At 44.9% G+C, this 21,765-nt stretch overlaps 1 protein-coding gene across 3 annotated transcripts in view; it reads left to right on the top strand.

Moving 5' to 3' along the window:
- INSC (INSC spindle orientation adaptor protein) overlaps window positions 1–21,765 on the top strand; it is a 130,485-nt gene that overhangs the window by 100,865 nt on the left and 7,855 nt on the right. For all 3 annotated transcript variants that reach the window (XM_053284444.1, XM_053284445.1, XM_053284443.1), the window contains exons 9-10: window positions 16,682–16,748; window positions 20,545–20,700. In XM_053284444.1, the coding sequence (XP_053140419.1) occupies window positions 16,682–16,748; window positions 20,545–20,700 (223 nt within the window). The remainder of the gene's footprint in view (window positions 1–16,681; window positions 16,749–20,544; window positions 20,701–21,765) is intronic.

Here is a 21,765-nt window from a genome sequence, read left to right on the forward strand (position 1 = left end):
AACCTCCATTCGAACTAACTGGAAAGGTCCCTGTACTGGCTGATTTGCTCTGGGCCCCACACCCCACCAGGGCTCTTTAAGGACAATCCCGCACAACTCTCATTGATGTAAATAGCTATTTACATGTGCTATGCCCTCACCTGCAAAACCTCCATAGATGCCCATGCCCAGAACAGACTATGCCTACTGACACGCTAACCTCCTGTCTGCACTCAATGGCCACACAGCGGAAACACCTTAAGTTACCCTTTGCCTGGCAATATACCGCACCATCCATACTTGCCCCAATACCCACATTCCCGCTCCTTCAAGCTACAACACAGCGTGCCATGGCCAGCAATGCAGGGACAGCAATCCCACACTCCACTGATAAATTGCCTTTCCACACAAAGGGCATAAATTGCCTTTCCACGCATAGACATGTCAAAGGGAATATACAGTAAAACTAAGTATAATGATGATTTATATGATCCTTAAAACCACAACAATTTAAAAATTCCCATTAACTAATAATAAAACTACACCACTATTAGAAAGAAGATGAACTAGGGTACTACATGCTGAGCTTCTCTGGGAATGGCATTCCACATAAATAGCACCACCATGGAAAAGGTCTTACTCTGAGACACCACCAATGAATCTTCCTTAAAAGAGGACTCAAGAATGCTATTATAGCTGCATCAACATAAGCTGCTCTCGTGATATTTTATTATTATTTCTTGTTTACACAGTCAGACAGGTGTTATTGACTGGTTTGTTTTATCCAGACATCAAGTTCTTTCCAAGGACCTGGGATGGCTGAATTTTATTATCAATATCATCATTATACTTAATTCTCTTAGCCAGCCACCAGCCATGTGTGGGGATGTGGCAAGGCTATGTGTGCCGGCGAGGGAGGCAACTGATTGGCTGGATGCTGGTAAGCTGATGTTCGCCGGACTGAATACTAATGGCAGCGAGGAGAGCCAGGCGAGGTGGGGGCGGTGGGCCCAGTCACGTTGGGGAGGTGGAGGTGGCGGGCCCAGCAGCAGCGAGGAGGTGATGGCCGCGGCTGGCAATGGCTGCTGTGAGGAGGCGGCGCAGAGGAGGAGGCGGCAGGCCCAGTTGAGGAGGTGGCTGGCAGCCACAGTGAGGAGGCGGGTGGAGAGGAGAGCTGGTCTTTTGGTAGCAAGCATGACTTATCCCCATCGCTAAGCAGGGTCTGCCCTGGTTGCATATGAATGGGAGACTTGATGTGTGAGCACTGCAAGATATTCCCCTCAGGGGATGAAGCCGCTCTGGGAAGGTTTCAAGTTCCCTCTCTGGCTTCTCCAAGATAGGGCTGAGAGAGATTCCTGCCTGCAACCTTGGAGAAGCTGCTGCCAGTCTGTGAAGACAATACTGAGCTAGATGGACCAATGGTCTGACTCAGTATATGGCAGTTTCCTATGTTCCTATGTCAGGAGACGGTGGCAGAAACTGTGGGTGGGGAGTGGGGGGGGAGCGGCCTGGGGGAATGGGGGGGAGAAGCAGGCAGGCAGGCATTGAGACCGGAGAATGGGGCAGAAGCTGGGGGGAGGGCTTGGGGGGAAGGGAGTGGGGCTGAATGTGCGACACCCCAGAGTCTGGGGTGGAAGGGAAACGGGCGGAGGGCTTCCCTGTTTGCTGCCTGGGAGAAGGAACAGTAGCAGCGGGGCCCTTTTTGGCAGCCTGCTTGGAGATGCTCTGTGCAGGTGGTGGTGGGGAGAGAGGAGAGGAATGGAAGCGGGGGAGGGCAAGAGAGACCAGGGCAGGAGGGACGGTGAGGGGGGAACAGCTGGCCCCAAAGAGCGCACAGATGCTCTGTGCAGGGTTGGCTAGTTGTTGTTATTATTATAGATATCGCCGTAGAATATAGGCTGTTCCCAGTAAAGTTGCTTTTTGTAATTGGCTGATGGTGATTTTTGTGGACCCTATGGTGTTGAGGTGCTCTTCGAGGTGTTTTGGAATTGCACCTAGGTCACCAATTACTACTGGGATTATTTTGGTCTTCTTCTGCCACAGCCTTTTAATTTCAATTTGTAGATCTTTGTATTTGGTGATTTTTTTCTATTTCTTTTTCTTCTATTCTGCTATCACCTGGTATTGCTATGTCGATTATTTTAACTGATTTTTCTTTCTTCTCGATTAGAGTTATATCTGGTGTATTGTGTGGCAGATGTTTGTCTGTTTGTAGTCGGAAGTCCCATAATATTTTTGCATCTTCATTTTCTACAACTTTTTCAATTCTATGTTCCCACCAATCTTTGGCTACAGGTAGCTTGTATTTTTTGCAGATGTTCCAGTGTATCATCCCTGCTACCTTGTCATGCCTTTGTTTGTAGTCAGTCTGTGTGATCTTTTTGCAACAGATGATTAGGTGGTCCACTGTTTCATCTGCTTCCTTACAAAGGCAGAAATTGCTGTTTGTTGTTGATTTTTCTACTTTTGTTCTTAGTGCCTGTTCTTGTGCAGCCAATATTAAACCCTCCGTTTCTTTCTTCAAGTTGCCATTCTTAAGCCATTGCCACATCTTGGTGAAGTTTGATTTTCCAGTTATATTGCGTAAATATTGTCCATGCAGGGGCTTATTTCTCCATTTTTCTGCTCGGTTCTTGACTTGTTCTTTCTTGTAGGCCTGTTTTGTTTCATTGGTGTTGAATAGTTTCGCGTTCTTGACCATTTGAAGTGCATCTTCTTCACTGTCCCTTATATATTCTTCAAGGCCTCTTTTCTCCTCCTCTACTGTTTGATGGACTTGCAGCATTCCTCTTCCACCTGAGCTGCGAGGGAGGTATAGCCTATCTACATCACTGTGGGGGTGCAGAGCATGATTGATGGTCATGATTTTCCTGGTCTTACGATCTAGTGTCTCTAGCTCTGCCTGGATCCAGTCTATTATTCCTGCTGTGTTTCTGATCATAGGTATAGCCCAAGTGTTTATGGCTTGTATGGTGTTCCCGCCATTGAGTTTGCACTTTAGGATTTTTCTAACTCTCCTGATGTATTCACTTCCATTTTTTCTTTTAACTTCAGTGTGTGTGATGTTATCAGCCTGGGGAATGCCCAAGTATTTGTAATGTTCTTTCTCTTCCAGGTTCTTGATCTTGCTTCCATTGGGCAGTTCTATCCCTTCTGTTTTTCTTATTTTTCCTCTGTTCATTAATAATGCAGCACACTTGTCTAGTCCAAACTCCATTGCTTTATCACTACTGAATATACAGACAGTGTTTAGAAGTGATTTGATTTCTGTTTGGGACTTTCCATACAGCTTCAGATTGTCCATGTACAGCAGATGGTTGGTTTTACTTGATGTTTTAGATGTTTGGTATCCGAGGTCTGTTTTGTTTAGTATTTGTAAAAGTGAAGTCATGGTGATTACAAACAACAGAGGGGATAGTGAGCCCTCCTGGAAATTACCTCTTCTAATGCTAACCTGTCCAAGTGTCTCGCCATTGATTGTTAACTGTGTACTCCATATGGTCATTGCTTTTTAAAATAAATATCTGAATGTTTTTGCTGACACCAGTTGTCAGTTGTTGTTATTGTTATTGTTGTTATTATTATTATTAATAATAATAATAATAATAATAATAATCTAAATGTTTTTGCTGACACCAGTTGTCAGTTGTTGTTATTGTTATTGTTGTTGTTGTTATTATTATTATTATTAATAATAATAATCTGAATGTTTTTGCTGACGCCAGTTGTCAGTTGTTGTTGTTATTAATTGGATTTCTATACCGCCCTTCCAAAAATGGCTCAGGGCAGTTTACATAGAGATATAATAAATAAATAAGATGGATCCCTGTTCCCAAAGGGCTCACATTCTAAAAAGAAACAAGATAGACACCAGCAACAGTCACTGGAGGTACTGTGCTGGGGGTGGATAGGGCCAATTACTCTCCCCCTGCTAAATAAAGAGAATCACCACAGTAAAAGGTGCCTCTTTGCTCAGTTAGCAGGGGTCAACATATTTGATGTTGTTCAAAATGAATTATAAGATTAAGGCATCAGAACATCAGAACAGGATTTCCCTTCAACGGCAATAAATTGTTTTTGCAGAAAATGCTTTACTTTTCTAAACTGGGGTGCTTTCCTTGAAGGCTGTTAAGAAAGATCAACACATAGAATGCCCTGTAAAGTCTGAATTCTTCATAGTGTTCATACATGTAGCCGTTTGGTCAAACCTTTTATGCTTCCTATCAACCTGATGCAAAGGGAAAGTGCAGAGAAAGAAAGAAATACACTACACTACACTACACTACACTACATTACACTACAGAGCCACCTAATGGTGCAGGGGGAAATGACTTGAGTAGCAAGCCAGAGGTTGCTGGTTCAAATCCCCGCTGGTATGTTTCCCAGACTGTGGGAAAATGCTTCCCAGATGTTTCTGGGAAAATGCTTCCCAGATGTTTCCCCGCTGGTATGTTTCCCAGACTGTGGGAAACACCTATGTTGGGCAACAGCAATATAGGAAGATGCTGAAAGGCATCATCTCATACTGCGCAGGGGATGGCAATGGTAAACCCCTCCTGTATTCTACCAAAGACAACCAAAGGCTCTGTGGTTGCCAGGAGTTTATACCGACTTGATGGCACACTTTACTTTATACTACACTACACTACAAAGTGTAGACAAGAGGCAATACATTTTTCATATACCAAAGAATTGATCTGAGAACTTGCTAACCAATTTTGTAATTCCTGAAAGCATCTAACTTAAAACACTCCAAGTATGAGCGTGTGCATATCTATATATATATGTATATGCATATGCATATGTATATATATGTGTGTGTGTATATATATAGGCTTTTATCATCTCAAATAGGAACCAAAGACTTAAGCTAAGTTCTTATTGCTTCCAGTATTGAAAGACCCTCAAATCTGTGATAGGTTGGCTGAAACATTGCAAATGCTCCTTAACTGATCTTTATGTAATTAACTGAAGTGAAATAATGTGTAGAAAGCAGAAAGCAATTTTGCTTAGCAATGTATCTGGATGATGATGAACTAATATTAGCACTTTCATATTTATCTACCTTGCCTCATAATGAGATGACACAGTAACTTTTGTTTTTAGGCTAAATCTTTCTACTCATGTTAGTGATAGCAATAAAAGCTTATGAAAAGCTGTTTTCTTATGACTAATAAAGATTTAATTAGCATAATAAGTCCCAACTCTGCAGTAGAGATGCTGACCACCAGAAAATGAGGACATTTACTCCTGAAAAGGTGAGATCATAGCAAGCGGGTAGGAGGAGGAAATCCATTATTTGTAATTCCCAAATGCCTTGCTTTATTTTAACTTTTCAAAAATCTTCTTAATTTCTTTATCCTCCCAGATTTCCATACTTGTTAATTTTTTTTAATGAACACACAGACAGCCCTGGCATTTGTATTCTACATTCGTGTAGTGGAGGACTGGAGTACACCCTAGGTGTGTGTGCTCCTGTATTCCACATGCAAAATGCTTAATACAAACCAAGGCCCGTGCACACACTCCCTTTCACATAATATGCCCACTTTTCTTTTGTGGAAGACAGACTGTGTCAGTGTGACCCACTTCTGTACAAATTGGTCAATATGAGTGCCTGGGTTCTCATTAGAAAATCTGCCCATGGTGTGTTGAGGGAGGGATGACGTGAGGCTTAGAACATAAGAAAAGCCCTGCTGAATCAGGCCCAAGGCCTATCCAGTCCAGCATCCTGTTTCATACAGTGGCCCCCCAGATGCCTCTGGGAAGCCCACAGGCAAGAGCTGAGAGTGTGCACTCTCTACTACTGTTATTCCCCTATAACTTGTATTTAGAGGCATCTTGCCTCTGAGGCTGGAGGTGGCCTATAGCCCTCAGAGCGACCCTATTTATTTATTTATTTATTTATTTATTTATTGTTAGATTTATATACCGCCTTTCATTAAAAACAATCACAAGGTGGTTTACAAAAGTTAAAACACATAATAAAAATGAGTTAAAAGTATTTAGCTAAAAATATAAAAACAATCTGATATTAAAATACATAATATACAAACACAGAAAAACTATACATGGATAAAAACACACAGAAGCAGCAATAAAACAATCATGTAAAGGCCTGGATAAAAAGCCAAGATTTAACCAGCTTTCTAAAAACTGACAGAGCCTGAGGAGCGAATGGCCACTGGGAGAACATTCCAAAGCCTGGGGGCAGCAATAGAGAAAGCCCTTCCCTGAGTGCATAACAACCTAGCCTCCCTCATTGTCAGCACCCGGAGCAGAGCCCCGTCAGATGACCTCGTCAAGTGAGCAGCAACCCTTGGGAGCAGGCGGTCTCTCAGGTATCCTGGGCCCAAATCGTTAAGGGCTTTAAAGGTCAAAACCAGCACCTTGAATTGGACCCGGAAACACACTGGTAACCAGTGCAGCTCTTTCAGAATAGGTGTGATATGATCACACTGGGCAGCTCCAGATGGAACCCCAGCTGCCGCATTTTGTACAAGCTGCAGTTTCCAGATATTCTTCAAGGGCAGCCCCACGTAGAGCGCATTGAAGTAGTCCAGCCATTACATGACTAGGGCATGAGTAACTGTGGCCAGATCTGCCTTCTCAAGAAAGAAGCTACCTTCTCTAGTAGCTGGCGCACTAGCCGAAGCCGTACAAAGGCACCCCTAGCCACCGCCTCCACCTGAACTTCAAAAAGCAGCGCTGGGTCCAGTAGTACCCCCAAGCTGCGTACTTGCTCCTTCAAGGGGAGTGCAACCCCATCCAGAACCGGTAAAATCTCCTCATCCTGATTGGCTCTCCTACTGACCAGCATTACCTCCATCTTGTCTGGAATCAGTCTCAGTTTATTAGCCAACATCCAGGCCATCACAGCCTCCAGTCCCTGATTCAGGACATCCACCGCCTCCCTAGGATCAGGTGACAAGGAGAGATAGAGCTGAGTGTCATCCGCATATTGCTGACAACTCAGTCCAAGTCTCCAGATGACCTCTCCCAGCGGCTTCATGTAGATGTTAAACAGCATGGGGGACAAAATTGAACCCTGCAGGACCTCACATGCCAATGGCCACGGGGCTGAGCAGTAGTCCCCCAGCACCACCTTCTGGACCCTCCCCCCAAGAAAGGAACGGAGCCACTCCAACATAGTACCTCCAATTCCCATACTCAAGAGCTGGTCCAGAAGGATACCATGGTCGATGGTATACCATGGTCGAAGGATACCATCTCTGGCAACTCTGGATACCATCTGGTGGTGACTCAAAGGTGGGCCTTTTCTGTAGCTGCTCCTGGGCTCTGGAATGCACTTCCGGCAGAAATCCATAATTTGAGTTCATTGTTGGCTTTCAGGAGAGCCCTTAAAACCTATCTGTTTGGCCTGTCCTTCCAGGGTTTTTAAACTGTTTTAAATGTTTTAATTGTTAATGGTTTTATGCTGTTTTTAAATTGTTATGTAATGATACTGTAATGATACTGGAGATAACTGGAGACGTACCTCCTCAGATTACCTTAATGTGTGGTGGGGATTATTCAGAAGAAGGTGCTCTCTAAGGTAACCCAGATCTAAGCCATTCAGGAATTTAAAGGTAATAACCAGCACTTTGTATTTTGCCTGGAAACATACCAGCAGCCAGTGCAACTGTTTTAAAACAGGCATAACATGGTCTCTCCGGGTTACCCCAGAGACGCATTTTGAACTAACTGAAGTTTCCGAACTACGTATGAAGGCAGCCCCACATAGAACACATTGCAATAGTCACGCCTGGAGGTTACCAGCTGATGCACCACTGTTTTGAGATCATCCTCTTCAATGAATGTATGCAGCTGTCAAATCGGCCGAAGCTGGTAGAAAGCACTCCTGGCCATAGTCTCCACCTGAGATACCAGGGTGAGGTCTAGGTCCAGGAGTACTCCCAAGCTGTGTAACTGTTCCTTCTGAAGGAGCGTAACCCTGTCCAGCACAGGAAGATCTAACTCATCCCTCAAATTCTGATCCCCTACAATGAGCACCTCTGTCTTGCTTGGATTCAGTTTCAATTTTTTATCCTTCATCCAGCCCACTACTGCCTGTAGGCAGGCATTTAGGGAATGAATGCCATTTCCTGATGATGAAGATGACAAGAAGAAGTAGATTTGGGTGTCATGAGCATACTGATAACACCCAGCACCAAATCTGATGACTTCAACCAGCGATTTCATGTAGATATTAAAAAGCACTGGTGACAGAATGGAGCCCTAAGGGACTCTATATAAGAGCTCCTGTTTCGAGGAGCAACTGACACCAAGCTCCACCATATGGAATCTACTTGAGAGATAGGAGCGGAACCACTGCAAAGCAGTGCCCCCATCCCCAATTCCCCCAGGCGATCCAGAAGGATACCATGGTCGATGGTATTGAACGCTGCAAAGAGTTACCACCAGTTTGCCTGGTGTCAACTCAGAGGCAGGCCTTCTCTGTAGCTGCCCCAGGGCTGTGGAATGCACTCCCGGCAGAAATCCATAATCTGAATTCATCACTGGCCTTCAGGAGAGCCCTTGCAACATATTTGTTTGGCCTGGCCTTCCAGGATTTTTAATTTGTTGTAAATTGTTTTTAACTGCTGTAAGTGTTCAGCCTGGTTCTCCAGGGTTTATAACTGTTTAAATGTTTTAACTGTAAATTAGTTTTATACTGTTTTTATAGTTTTGATTTTAACTGTTAACTGATTTTAATTGTTTTTATTTTGAGGTAAACTGCCCTGAGCTTTTTTGGAAGAGCGGTATATCAAACAAACAAACAAACAAACAAACAAACAAACAAACAAACAAACAAACAATCCAAAAGAACCAGCAGAGCCACACTCCCTCTGACACTGATTCAATCTGATCCAATCTAACACTGCAAGAAGGGTTGCTGGATACCCCCTTCATAGACTTTGCAGAAATAGTTGAATCCAAGTAAGAGAGAGGTACTGACTGTGGTGGGTGGCGGGGTCAGGACCCAAGATATGGTTTAGATCTGCCTATTCTGGACTGAGTTCCATTCTCCCTGAAAGAACAGATATGTAGCTCTGGAGTGCTCCTGGATCCAAAACTCTCTTTGGTTTCTCAGAGAGAGAAAGGTTGAGGAAGTGGCTAGGAGCATTTTTTAATCAGCTTTTTAAATTGGCTGATATGTCAGCAATGTCCCCATTTCTTAAGGTAAATGAGGGGGGTGTCCAGCAACAGTGGTGTATATGCTGGTAATCTCCAAGCTTGACTACTGTAACACACTTTAAGTGGAGCTGCCTTTTTATGTTACCTGGAAACTACAACTGATACAGAATGCAGCAGCCAGACTGGTCTCTGGGACAACCTGAAGGGACCACATAACACTGATTTAAATAGAACTGCACTGGCTGCCAATATGTTTCTGAGCGAAATATAAAGTGCTGGTCATTACCTATAAAGCCCTCAATGGCTTGGTTTCAGGGTATTTAAGAGAGCGCCTTCTTAATCATGAACCCTCTAACCTATTAAGATCTTCTGGAAAGGTCTGGTTACAGTTGCCGCTGGCTCGTTTGGTGGTGACTCAGGACAAGGCTTTGTCCCCAGACCCCAGCCCAAGAAGACACTGACACAATTTGTTGGGTGAAACTGGTCATAACTTTATTAACGTAATCAACAGTGAGCAAGCGAACTAGGTAGGGATGTTCCCCCACCCAAGACAGTGCGGAACCTAGCAATGGCCAGGTTCGGACACCCCGGTCCTCCCCTGCACCATGCTTGCGCGACACACCCTGGCTCAGGAGAGCATCAGGCGCCGGCCTGATCCATCTCCTTTCTACCAACCCCCAAGCGAGGGCCTAGAACCTTCTAGGCGTTTGCACACCCCGGACCGCGCACCCCAAGGATCTGCAAAGTCCTGAAGCTGGTTCATGGTGAATCGTCATCCCTGGGCCGCACAAGCCACAAGGGAGCGATTGACCAATCACCCATTAAATCATCTAAGGGTGCTCACCGAAGTTAAACCCACTATTTTCCAACTAAACCCGCACTGTCACTGCCACACAGGTAGGTCAGCCTAGCTTGGCCTTCCTGCCCCACCACTCACCAACAATTCCTCAAGCCCCTTCCGAATATTGGACAAGTATAAATCACAGCCCTGAACAGACAGATGTACTCCCTCTGGCCTAAATAGGTGAGGCAAGGAGGCCGAAAGGCCCGGCTGTGCCAACACCCAACCCCCGGTACTAAGAACGAGCCTGCCAATAGCAGTAGACTCCTTACGTCGAGCTCGTTCCATGCCCCTCAGAGAGTGCACACCACGCCAAACTCTGTGCTGGAGCCACTCCACCCACACAATCCTCATCCCCGGAAACTTACTCCGCAGGGATGCGAAATCAGAAGAGGCCTGCTGAATGATTGAGAGTCCTGTTCGCTTGCCCAAGTCGTTCTCACCCAAGTGCAATACCAAAACATCTGGACAAGAGCACCTATCAATATAGTCCCACAAGGTCGGGAGCAACTGCCCCCAGAGCATCCCCCGCATACCCAACCAGGACACCCTGGACCGCTGTCCCAGGCCGAGTTGGGTCCCAAAATGTGAGGCGCTGGCCCTCTTGTATGCCCAAAAAACCAACTAATGGCCGCACAGGAGCACACGTACTGGAGCCGCTGCTCCGCCAGCACCTGTCAAAAGAACAAACAGATAACAAACAGCCACTACCGCGCTGCATCAGCGCACATAGCGTAAGAACGCATCGGACTTCCAACGCCCAATCCTCCTCACCTCCCTTGCCTCCAGGCCCAGGCCACTAGCTGTAGTAGCCGCCCCAATCCTAAATGAGTGCAGGCTGAACCCCAACTCCAACACCCCAGCACAGGCCATGGCCTTCCTCAAAACAGCCCATAGCTGATACTGGGTCAAGGGATCCCCCCGCTCATGAACAAACAGGCACCCAGCTGTCTTGGGGCCAGCTGCCACGTACTGCCTCAAAGCTATAACTGGACACATCCACAGGTCCGAGGCAGCATGTAGCTGAATCACCTGACCCATCCCCCTCTGATCAGTCTTAGAACTGCAGAGGAGCAGCGTGACCCCCAGGCCATCCAACGACATATCCCCAAACTGCAGGCAATGCCCCAAAGGTGAATGCCTACCCCGAGGTAAAACCTCGCTGGGCCTAAAATCCCCAAAAAAGGAAACTAAGGAAGCAGCCCCCATTAACGTAGCTTCCCAAGGGGAAGAGCAACAGGCTGGTAAGCACTGAACTAGGGCTGCTACCACAGCTAACATCAGTGGCTTCCTTTTGTCCGGGCCCCTGGGCCGCTGCTGCGCCCATTCCTCAAGCATCCTCCTAACCCTAAGATCACCTGTAGCATCCTGTACCCCCCGTGCCTGGGCCTCGAAGGCCAGAGCGGAGACGTAGCCTCTCATAGTAGAGACTGCCTTACCTGCCCCATGAAGAGACACCAAGAACTGCATAACATGTTCCACAGGCACAGGCCACACCTCCACAAGGCCCTCTGCTTACCTGAATGCCGCGAAAGCCCCAACCTTTGCCCGATAACTAACCCTGGTACTGTGCGCCAAGGAGGCATCGATGGCCTGCAGCGCAGCTACGCGCCAAGCCACCACAGGGCTTCCGCCATGATCTCTGGGTCCCACATTGCCTCTGGCGCTAGTTCCCAGAACCTGTCCAACTGAAAGCGAGACAGGGCATCAGCGATGTTATTCTGAAGCCCGGGAACATGTCGCGCCACAAATAAAATATTGGCGCGTAAACATTGCAGAGCAAAAGCCCTAAGCAAGCCCATGACACGGGGGGAGTGGGACGTCTGGGAATTGACAACCTGCACTACCGCCTGGTTGTCGCACCAAAACTGGACTGTGGAGTTAGAAAACTCCGCAGCCCATAGGTGCACTGCCACCACAATGGGGAACAGCTTCAGGAAGGTAAGGTCCTGTGTGATACCAACCCACTCCCAAGAACTGGCCAACGCCCAGAACACCAACGCCCGCGAAAGTAAACTCCAAAACCCACTCCCCGGGCTGCGTCGGAATGAACCTGCAGCTCAGCCTCAACTAGTTGTTCAGCCCTGCAAAAGGAGATGCCATTGAAGCCCTCCAAAAAGGTGCCCCAGACAGCCAAGTCCGCCCTAACCCCTTCCGTGAGCCGTACCCTATGGTGGGGAGCCCGCAAGCCCGACATAAGGTCACAAAGGCGTCTCAAAAATGCCCTCCCAGGAACCACAACCCTACAGGCGAAGTTCAAATGACCCGCCAACACCTGTAGCTCCTTAAGAGAGACCCTACGCACAGCCTGCATGGCCCATATGAGACCACGTAGGGTTGCCAACTTCTCCAACAGGAGACGTGAACAACAAACAATGGTGACTAACTCAATACCCAGGAAAGATAACTTAGACGCGGGACCCTCGGTCTTCCCCTGAGCCAGCGGGAAACCTAGCTCCCTGGCTAACTGAAAAAACTCTGAAGCAGGAAGTGGCATTCATTAGAAGAAGCACTTTCTGCAAAAAGAAAATCATCAATAGAGTGAGCTGTGGACATAGAACCCGCCTTTCTCCTGACTGCCCATTCCAAAAAGGTGCTAAAAGTCTTGAATGCCGCACAAGAGATGGAACAGCCCATAGGCAGGGCCTGATCAAAATAATATTGGCCCGCAAAGGAGAACCCAGCAGGTCAAAATCATCGGGATGAACAGGCAACAGTAGAAAGGCGGATTCTATGTCGCACTTAGCCAGCAGCACCCCACCCCTTGCCTCCTTACCATGCGAACAGCCGCGTCGAAGGATGTATAACGAACAGAGCATAAATGCTCAGGGATCCCATCATTAACCGAACCCCCTCTGGGATAAGACAGGTGGTGTATGAGGCGATACTAGCCTGGGGTCTTTTTGGGGACCACTCCCAGTGGGGATATCCTCAAATTGTCAAAGGGGGGCCGCTCTGCTACAGGGAAGGGAGGGTGGGAAAGTCTTGGACCGGACTGGGGCTTTGAGTGGGAAGACGCCGAAAATGGCCGTCAAGCCCCACCTACCTGGCCCAAGAACCAATCAGCGTCCCCTTGGCCTGTTGCCGGCCTGGGACAAATCGCCCTCCCTCCTGCAACAAGGCCGGGGGAGGGGCATTCTTGTAGGAGCACAATACAGATCTCTCCAGTTCACCCTTTTGGGTTTTAATGCTTTCCCTTCTTGCTGCAGCGTGAAAGAAAGAACGTTGTGTTCTTTTTGCTCCCCCAAGCGAAAAGATGATAATATGGTTGCCCCTGGTGACCAGGCTACTGGCATTTTGCACTCCTGTTGTTTATCATGGCATATAATTATTATTCTATTGCTCTTGCACTATACAGTTATTAATCACTAGTTGGTCAAAAGAGCCCAACCTCAAATTCAAAGGGCATAATGAAGCTTAATCAAAGTGTTTACATATTTTGGTTTTCTTCCAGTTTATGTTTGCTCAGGTCTTACCCAAACTGCTCTCCCTCTTTCTCAGTATGAACTGTGACTGCTGTCATTGACAAAGTACAAATGCTTGTTAAGTAAAAGAAATGCAGTTGGAATGCCATATGACCCCTGACTAGATAAGTAATTCTAAGGAAAGAATAGAGTGTAAAGTTAAAGATTAGATGAAGGTTAGTAATTTCTAGACATTTAATTATTAGGCAAGTCTAGGACTGCCTCAGGGCAGTAACACAAATGTTTGGAGGTAGGATTTTGGGTTATATGAATCAGTGGTCTGATCTAGTGTGCCAAGTCGTTTGTTGTTTTATGTCAGTTGCAATTTTGAAACATTATTCTGTCTGTAATTTATGTTTACCCAATTTTGTACCTTATTTTGGCTTTTTAAAAAGATACAGAATGTGAGATTGAACCATCTTTCCTTTGGTTCTATAAAGGGTAAAAGAACACCATGTATTATCACAGTATGAATGCCTCTCAAATATATAGAGTTCTGGATAATTAGGGAACAGGGAACTGAGCTGATTGAGCTGATATAAACTCATCACTCAAATAATTTGCAACATGAAGATGCACACTTTTTTACAAAAAAAATCTGAGAATATTTATTAGATAACTTGAAGGAGTGGAATAATTGGCATGTATTCAAATTGTTCTTAATTAAATTCTTCATATTTTGCTTGGAAAGCCACGTGGGGTGCAGGCTCTGCACAGAGTAATTTTCATTAACAGGATATAATTTAGAATGAAGGAATATAGACATACACTGTGCCTGAAACTCTGTTAATAATTAACATTGAATAAATACATAGATGTATTGCGGGTTCCCATTTTTCTACCTGTCACTATTAGCATTCCATCAAACCATTTACACCCTAGCTGGGTTTATTTATTCAGAGAGATGACACTATTGCACTGCTGAGGGGAAGTGGAAGACCTTAGTGCCACATAACCAAAAGCAAATCTCCTTTGTTACTGTAATGACCTAGTGAGAGCCAAATGGATGACAATTTGGCACTTGGCTTGCTCATATCTATCAGTGAGGTTTGTTTGTTTGAATACACAGGCTACAGCCAGAAGCTATGTTATCCAAAGGTTTGTTTCTCTTGCACATTTTCCTGCAATACATAGCATACCTCAAGCGCCATCAAATTTAACCCTTGTTTACATCTATTTAATGATGTATAAGACTCACACTCTCTAATGTGCAAGGAACCTTCATGTTCATGCTATTTATTTTTTTATGTAATGCCACCAGTGTGCTAGACACTGTACTGAGCACAAAAGTGGCATACCCTCTACACAGTAGGCTTTCAGTTGTAGACAGGTTTCTATGTCACTTGGTTACTAGCATCCAACTGACTCAACTGAAAGCCATTGTGCTTGAGAAGACGGGAGGTAGTATCCATGTTCCATCTGTGGTTTTTATATCTCTGTTCTCTAATGGTTCATTCACATGTCCAAGTAATTTCTTGATATTGCAGCCATCAGCATTGAGCACATGCAGCTGTGAACAGCAGCAGCAATATAAGAAGATGCTGAAAGGCATCATCTCATACCTCGCGGGAGGAGGCAATAGTAAACCCCTCCTGTATTCTACCAAAGACAACCACAGGACTCTGTGGTCGCCAGGAGTCAACATCGACTCAATGGCACATTTTACCTTGGTGGAGAGAAGAGCATTGGGGGCGGGGGAGTGCTGTTTGGCAGAAAGGAAGGATAGTGTTAACTGATAACTGGAAACATGAAATGGATGAGGCTATGTGGAAGAAACCAGCCAATCGCCGCCTTTCTAGGTGGCATGGCTCATTTGCCTCAGCCTCCTATGGAGGAGCACGTGACACTGGGAGCTGGCTCCCATTCGTCAGGCGTTCCTCCGGGGGGGTAGGGCAGAGCAGGCCTGTGGCCTGCATGCCAACGCCCGCCCAGTCCGGCTCTCAAAGTTGCACCCTCCCTCCCACCCTTAGGATATAGACTGGGCTTGGCTGGTCGCCATTATGGGGCTGGGCAGGAATTTTTTGGGCATACACCTGATTGGCAGTTGGTGTGTGCCTTTTTTCACCTGCCTCAGGCTATATCAGGGGTCATAGTAGTTAGCTAGAGGTTTAGTTGCATGTAGTTACAGGTCACTTTGTCATGGATTGGCAGGTGCAGTGCGGCGGAAAACAGGGGAATAATCGGTGCAGCACCTTAGGTAAGCGTTTGTATTCAAGTAGGAGGCACTGATCCCCTGAGGCTTGACAGATCAGGGATGCAGCTCAACTCCTACCCCGCTGTAGGCGACATCCTTCTGTATGGCTGGACAGCACTGGAGGGGCAGCGCTGACAGCAGGGACCTGACATTAGGTCGGCTGAGAAGGGCCTTCCTGCTGGACAGTGGCTGAGTCGCCTCGAACCAAGGTGCCAGCGCCCTAGGCATTTAGGGTAAGGCGGCCACACGTGTGGCCGACCTGTGAGGGCCCGCACTGTGGGGGGTGGAGCGCCAATCCCAGCTGAATGCCTCAACAAGTCCACTGCAATTGGAATGTTAATAAAAGTGGCCAGTTTCACCAAAGAAGTAACTTGTGTCCGTGTCTCCTTGGGTCTGGGTGCAAATAGAAGTTGGAAGGATTAAAGGAGGGGGGAAAGCTGACTTGATGACTAGCTCTTCCAGACATGAGAGGAAATGTGAAATCTCATCCCCATATGGACTGGATTGTCTTGATGTGGGGAAGTGAGAGGTGGGGTAGCCACATCTAGGGGGATGCTGGTTTTGTTATGGTTAAAAAAACCCCACAGTGAGAATTGTAGTACTGGAAAGAGCCATATGTTGCATTAAAATAAAATAAAAAGGTTCACAAAATGCTAGGTCATTTCTTTAAGAGAGTAGTTTAATGAGTGTTCATTAGATGCACACACATACACTCAAAGAATTACAGGAGCACTCCCACACTTAAGTAACCAGAAGAGTATCCAGCTTCTAATTTTTATTTATTTTTTAATTGTAAAACTTCACAAAATGGCTGAGGATTGGATGGCTGTTGTGATGTCATAGGCCCATATAGGACAGTAGCCCTCATTCTCATGCAACCACCATTCATGCAGGAACTGTTACAGTCAAAGGAACAAGCTAGTGAGAAAACTAAATAAGAGCAACCTCAGAAACTGGAGAAAGGTGGTACTAAATTGGCCTCTTGTAAGCACAAGTTTTGTATAAGCTGTGAGGTTAACAGTTGCGAGATGTAATAGTTTAAGCTGTTTCCTCTCTCTAATGCAGGTTGTTACAATATTAGCAAACATGTCTGTCTTGGACCAATGTGCTTCAGAAATAATCCAAGGAAATGGTATGTATTTCAACTATTAAAAAGTAGGTTTAGAGGAATACACAGTGGAATACAGTTCAGGGGCATATCTAGGGTTGAGCAGGCAGAGCACGTGCCCTGGGCACCACTTGAAGGGGGGCGACATTTTTAAAAATATATATTTTAAATGGCCACCGAAAACAAAATGGCCACTGTGCATGCTCAAATGGCCTCTGTGAGGCCCTAGAGGCCAGCGAGGGGAGGGGGGACCTTTGCAGACCCACCCACAGCCTTTAGGAAGCCCCCGAAGGGGCTACAGGTATTTTTTAAATTTAATATAATATGTCACTGTACACATATTCAGTTTGGCACTATGTACAGAGAATCAGGTCTTGTGAATAATGAGCTGAAGCTTATGAGCTAGGATTGTATTCATTTGCTCTTACTTTGCTTCTTGTGATAAGTGAGTAAAATGTGATGTCTTAATAATATGGCTATTAATGGTGAGTTTGTCTTTGAATCAGTGTGAAATCCTTAGTATTAAGGCCCACTGAGAGTTTCTTTCTCTCTTTCTCTCATTTTAACTGTCTTTCTGAAATACTAGAATATATTCCAAGCAGTGACACAGTTTACTCTGCATATCCTTTAATGATTTTCAGAGTATCTGGGAAAAGTCAAATTCTCCATTTAATTTTAAAACTTAAGTAATAGTGATGCTACAATACATAGTAGAGAATTAGACAGGCACTTCTGTTTAGTTTTCCAAGTACATCTCCACATAGTATTTGGGTATTTCATGAGCCCCAGCATACTGAAATTTGTAGTTTTCCAGCACTTTTTGGTCTGGTTACGTACACAGCTAAATAGTTTTTGAAATATTAAAAGATTAACAAGCTTGACTTGTATTTTTCAGCTGATATTATGGTAAAGTTATCTGAAAGATGGGTGTTGGATGTTTGGACAGGGGGGCGCAATTTCAGTGCTTCCCTAGGCGCTATTTTCCCTAGATACGCCTCTGATACAGTTTGAATTGAAAAAGCAAGCTCATACCTTAGGGTTGGCTTATTTTAAAACATGGGATAGTTTCTAATGCATAAAACAGTGAACATCGATATGTAACATGTCTAACAGCCATTGGGTAGCATTTGTTAGCTTGTCTATATATGGTTGTTTTCTGAATCCATTACCCCTGACTGAGTTCATGCAGCAGAAGGAGGTGGCAGAATGTTGAGGTCGTAGAATTGACTTTACCTCTTCAGGCTGTAGAGGCCTTGTACCACTTCTGAATGCTCCTCCATATGAAAACTGGTGCATCAGGGAGAAAGGCTGTAGTCCAGTCTTTTGCCTGTTAATGCTAGTTTTCTATCTGCAGGAGGGTTTTAACACAGAGGAGCATTTTTTGAAAAGTTACTGTCCACCTGCAGCCTGAACTGATGCTGACCATTCTCATTCTGCTGCATATGTATACAAGGCCTCAATAAGAACAAGTAACCTGAAAGTAATACAGGGTTGTCCTTTTGACTGAGAGAACTTTTAAAACCGAAAACAAATGTTTCTGGATCTGAAGTCCTAAATAACATCTCTTACTGGCCACATTCAAACGTAATGTTGCAAAGGCCAGCAGTTTCCCTACAGTTACATCTGAATGCATGAAACTCCGGTCCTGTTTCTTCTGCAGCCCAAGGTTTAACTCCAGAGACTCCAGTTTGAACCCTTGGTTTGTAGTGGGTTTTGCTGCTCAAAACTGAGTGTTAGTCTCTGTAGCGGGCTTCACTTCACAATGCCTCGGTGATGTCACATGCAAAGGGGCATGGCATGGGCTTGAGACAGCCCGAGTGAACTCTCCCCCTCTCATTTCATCCAGTGTTTGCTGCCTTACAGCATTTATTCCCCTTCCTCACCCTCACTGGAAGGAGAGGAAGGGAAATAAAAGCTGTCAGGCAGCAAGTGCTGCCTAGAAATAAGACGGGGAGGACTGGGGCGGGCCTTCTGGCCATGCCCCCTTTACACATGACTTCATGCACAACGGGGGCTCTAGCGGCCCTTTTCATTGGTGGCCCAGGTTCTATGAACCCTTTCGCTCAAAGGTGGCTCCGCCCCTGCCAAATTAGGATTTGAACTTTGGGTTTCCCCACTCCTAGTACAACACTCTTGACAATACACCACATTTAACAGTACTACCAAATAATTGCTGACATCCAGACTTTCCAGTGCATGGGCAGGATCACATTTCATGCGTGGGAGTGGAAATTTCCACTGATTCCCTCTTTCCCCTCAGCTACCTGTGCTTCCCCAAAATATGTTCCTGAGGATCCTCATTCCTCAGGGACATATTTCTGAGAGGCACAGAGTGTTGGAGGAGGAGGGGAAATGGGTGAAAATTGCCTTTCTCTCATTGCACATGCAAAACATTATTGTGTGCAACGTTAGTCTGGATGTTGGGCAATATTTACACTGCACTTCTATTATTATTGTTGTTGTTGTTGTTATTGTTGTTGTGGTGGTGGTTATCATCATCATCATCTCTAAATTTAGGTCACTGTTATTATCCTCCTATGTGGTGTTGAAAGATAGTGGCCTGACAATCTGCTGATTTTGTTTCTGTTCTTGTTGTTTTTGTATTTTTACAATAAACCAATTCTTCTGTTATATAAGTTATACCCAGGTACCAGTGCAGAATACTCATGCATGTATGTTTTATTAGTTGCATGGGCAATTTTATGAGGTGCATGGGCAAAATACCCATGCAATAGCTTCCCATTTTAGAAGGTGGTTGCATTTATAACTTGTCCCTTTTTCATCCAATATGTACAAGTAGGTACCTGATGTGTTCTGATTCATTGCTTGTTTCTAATCTATCTATCTATCTATCTATCTATCTATCTATCTATCTATCTATCTATCTATCTATCATATTTCTTTACCACCTGATACATGCATCTGTAGGTGGTGTACAAAGTTAAAAAAACACATAGTGAAAATAAAATAATAGGCTAAATCAGCTATTTTTACACTTGTGCCCACTTATGTGCTATCTGTGTATTTTGAACAGTGTCGCTAGCTAATAAGAAATCACAACAGAGAGTTAGTGGCTTATTGCGGGCACTTACGCTCCCACCTTCATGCATATTTCATGACTACAGCTTGCACATGGTGGAACTGTGGTAATCATCACTACAAACAGTGTAATGATTTTGAGAGACTACTGTGAGGAGTTGCAAAGATCATGGCCTGGCCAGGACCAGGAGCAAAGATTCTATGCAGGGGCAAGTGAAGGGCTGGCACAACTGCTCCCTCTTTTCATCAGAATAGGCAAGTCTATATTGTTAACAATATGTACGTTGCACCTAAATCTGAAGGTGTAATTTGGAAGACTTTTTTAGAAAAGTCTTTTTTTAGACTTTTTTAGTTAGCACCCCTGCTTACTAAGCAAAGAGGCATCTTTCAAAGTGATGCTTCTCTTATATTTAGCAGGGGGAGAGCAACTGGCCCTATCCAACCCCAGCGCAGCATCCCTCCAGTGGCTGTTGCTGGTATCTGCCTTACGTTTCTTTTTAGATTGTGAGCTCTTTGGGGACAGGGGACCGTCTTCTTGATGTATTATTTATTTTTTCTATGTAAACAGCTTTGAGAACTTTGGTTGACAAGCAGTATATAAATATTATAGTAGTAGCAGCAGTAGACCATAATATTATGTTCTTTTTTAGAGCATAATACCACCGCTGGGTTTAGGTTGATGCTGTCTGTATCTGTTGCTTTATTTTTAATTGCATCTTTTATATTGAAAAGTCTTACCATAGTCTGGAAGGATTATCACCAGCATCTCACTCTTTTGTAGGTGTTCAGATTTTAATGGAAATGCTATCTGAGAAACCATCCTGTGGGAATTCACCAGAAGTAGCTGCTTGTGAACGGGTTCAGCAAAAAGCTGCCGTGACGCTCGCCCGGCTGAGTCGTGATCCCGAAGTAGCACATGCCGCCATAAAGCTGAGCTGTGAGAATTTTAATGTTTAACCCTCTGGCACAGTGCAAAATATTCAACAGATCCTACTGAGGTTCAGGAAGCAACAACTTTTATTGTTCTCACTGAGGGCTTTTCATTTACTTCAAGTTGTTCTCTGCAGGCTATCTGACCAGTTGCACTACATTTGAGTACCCATCCATGGCTCTCTTCTCAATTAATGAAAGATATTTAGTTCAGTGAAAGCATTATGAGCCAATCAGTGAGATGAGCACAAATTACCAGCTCGTGTCCTCTGCAGTGTGGATTTTCTCATGTTCATTTCATTCAAGCTGGCTGTTTGTATTTGTAGTGGTCAGTTTATGTGACCAGTTGCCCATGCACAATTTTCATTTGTGCAGGAAAAAAATCTCTGCTCTACAGAAAGAAAGAAGATCTCAGAGTAGTTGTGTGAGGGCCAATTCACACAGCAAACTAAGGTTTTTGTATGCCACCCCAAATGCTCAATATAATTTGTAGCACTTCTCAAAAAGCTTACTCCTATGGCTGGCAGAAGTGGCACATGTCCGGTCTTGGGCAGAGAGTTGGCATATTTACAGCTTCAGTGAACCCAGTGGTTGTGTGAATTGATGCTTAATCATCCTTGAATCCAGACTTAATGTCCCAGTATGATTCTTAATTATGATAGTTTACTTTTCAGCATTTTCTAAAAGGCTTACATTGGACTTAGTCTCTAGAAAAAGAGAAAAAAATAATATTTTTACAGTATTCATCAGAAAGTAAAGTGTGTCGTCAAGTTGATTTCGACTCCTGGTGCCCACAGAGCCCTGTGGTTTTCTTTGGTAGAATACAGGAGGGATGTACCATTACCTCCTCCCATGCAGTATAGGAAGGGAAAAATTTGTTTTGCTCTTCCTTTGCAGTCATTCAGTGGCATAGTTGAGGTCTTGCAGAGAAAACAGGAGGCAGGATTCTATCTCCCTTAAAATGGAATAATCACCAATAGAGAGAAGTAAGTGAGGAACCATGTCTGACATAATGAAGTGGATCCATGGCCTTGAAAACAGAACCATAAGTGCCCTTTGAGCACACCACTGA

Source organism: Hemicordylus capensis, chromosome 1 (assembly GCF_027244095.1).
Source record: "Hemicordylus capensis ecotype Gifberg chromosome 1, rHemCap1.1.pri, whole genome shotgun sequence".
Classification (NCBI taxonomy): domain Eukaryota; kingdom Metazoa; phylum Chordata; class Lepidosauria; order Squamata; family Cordylidae; genus Hemicordylus; species Hemicordylus capensis.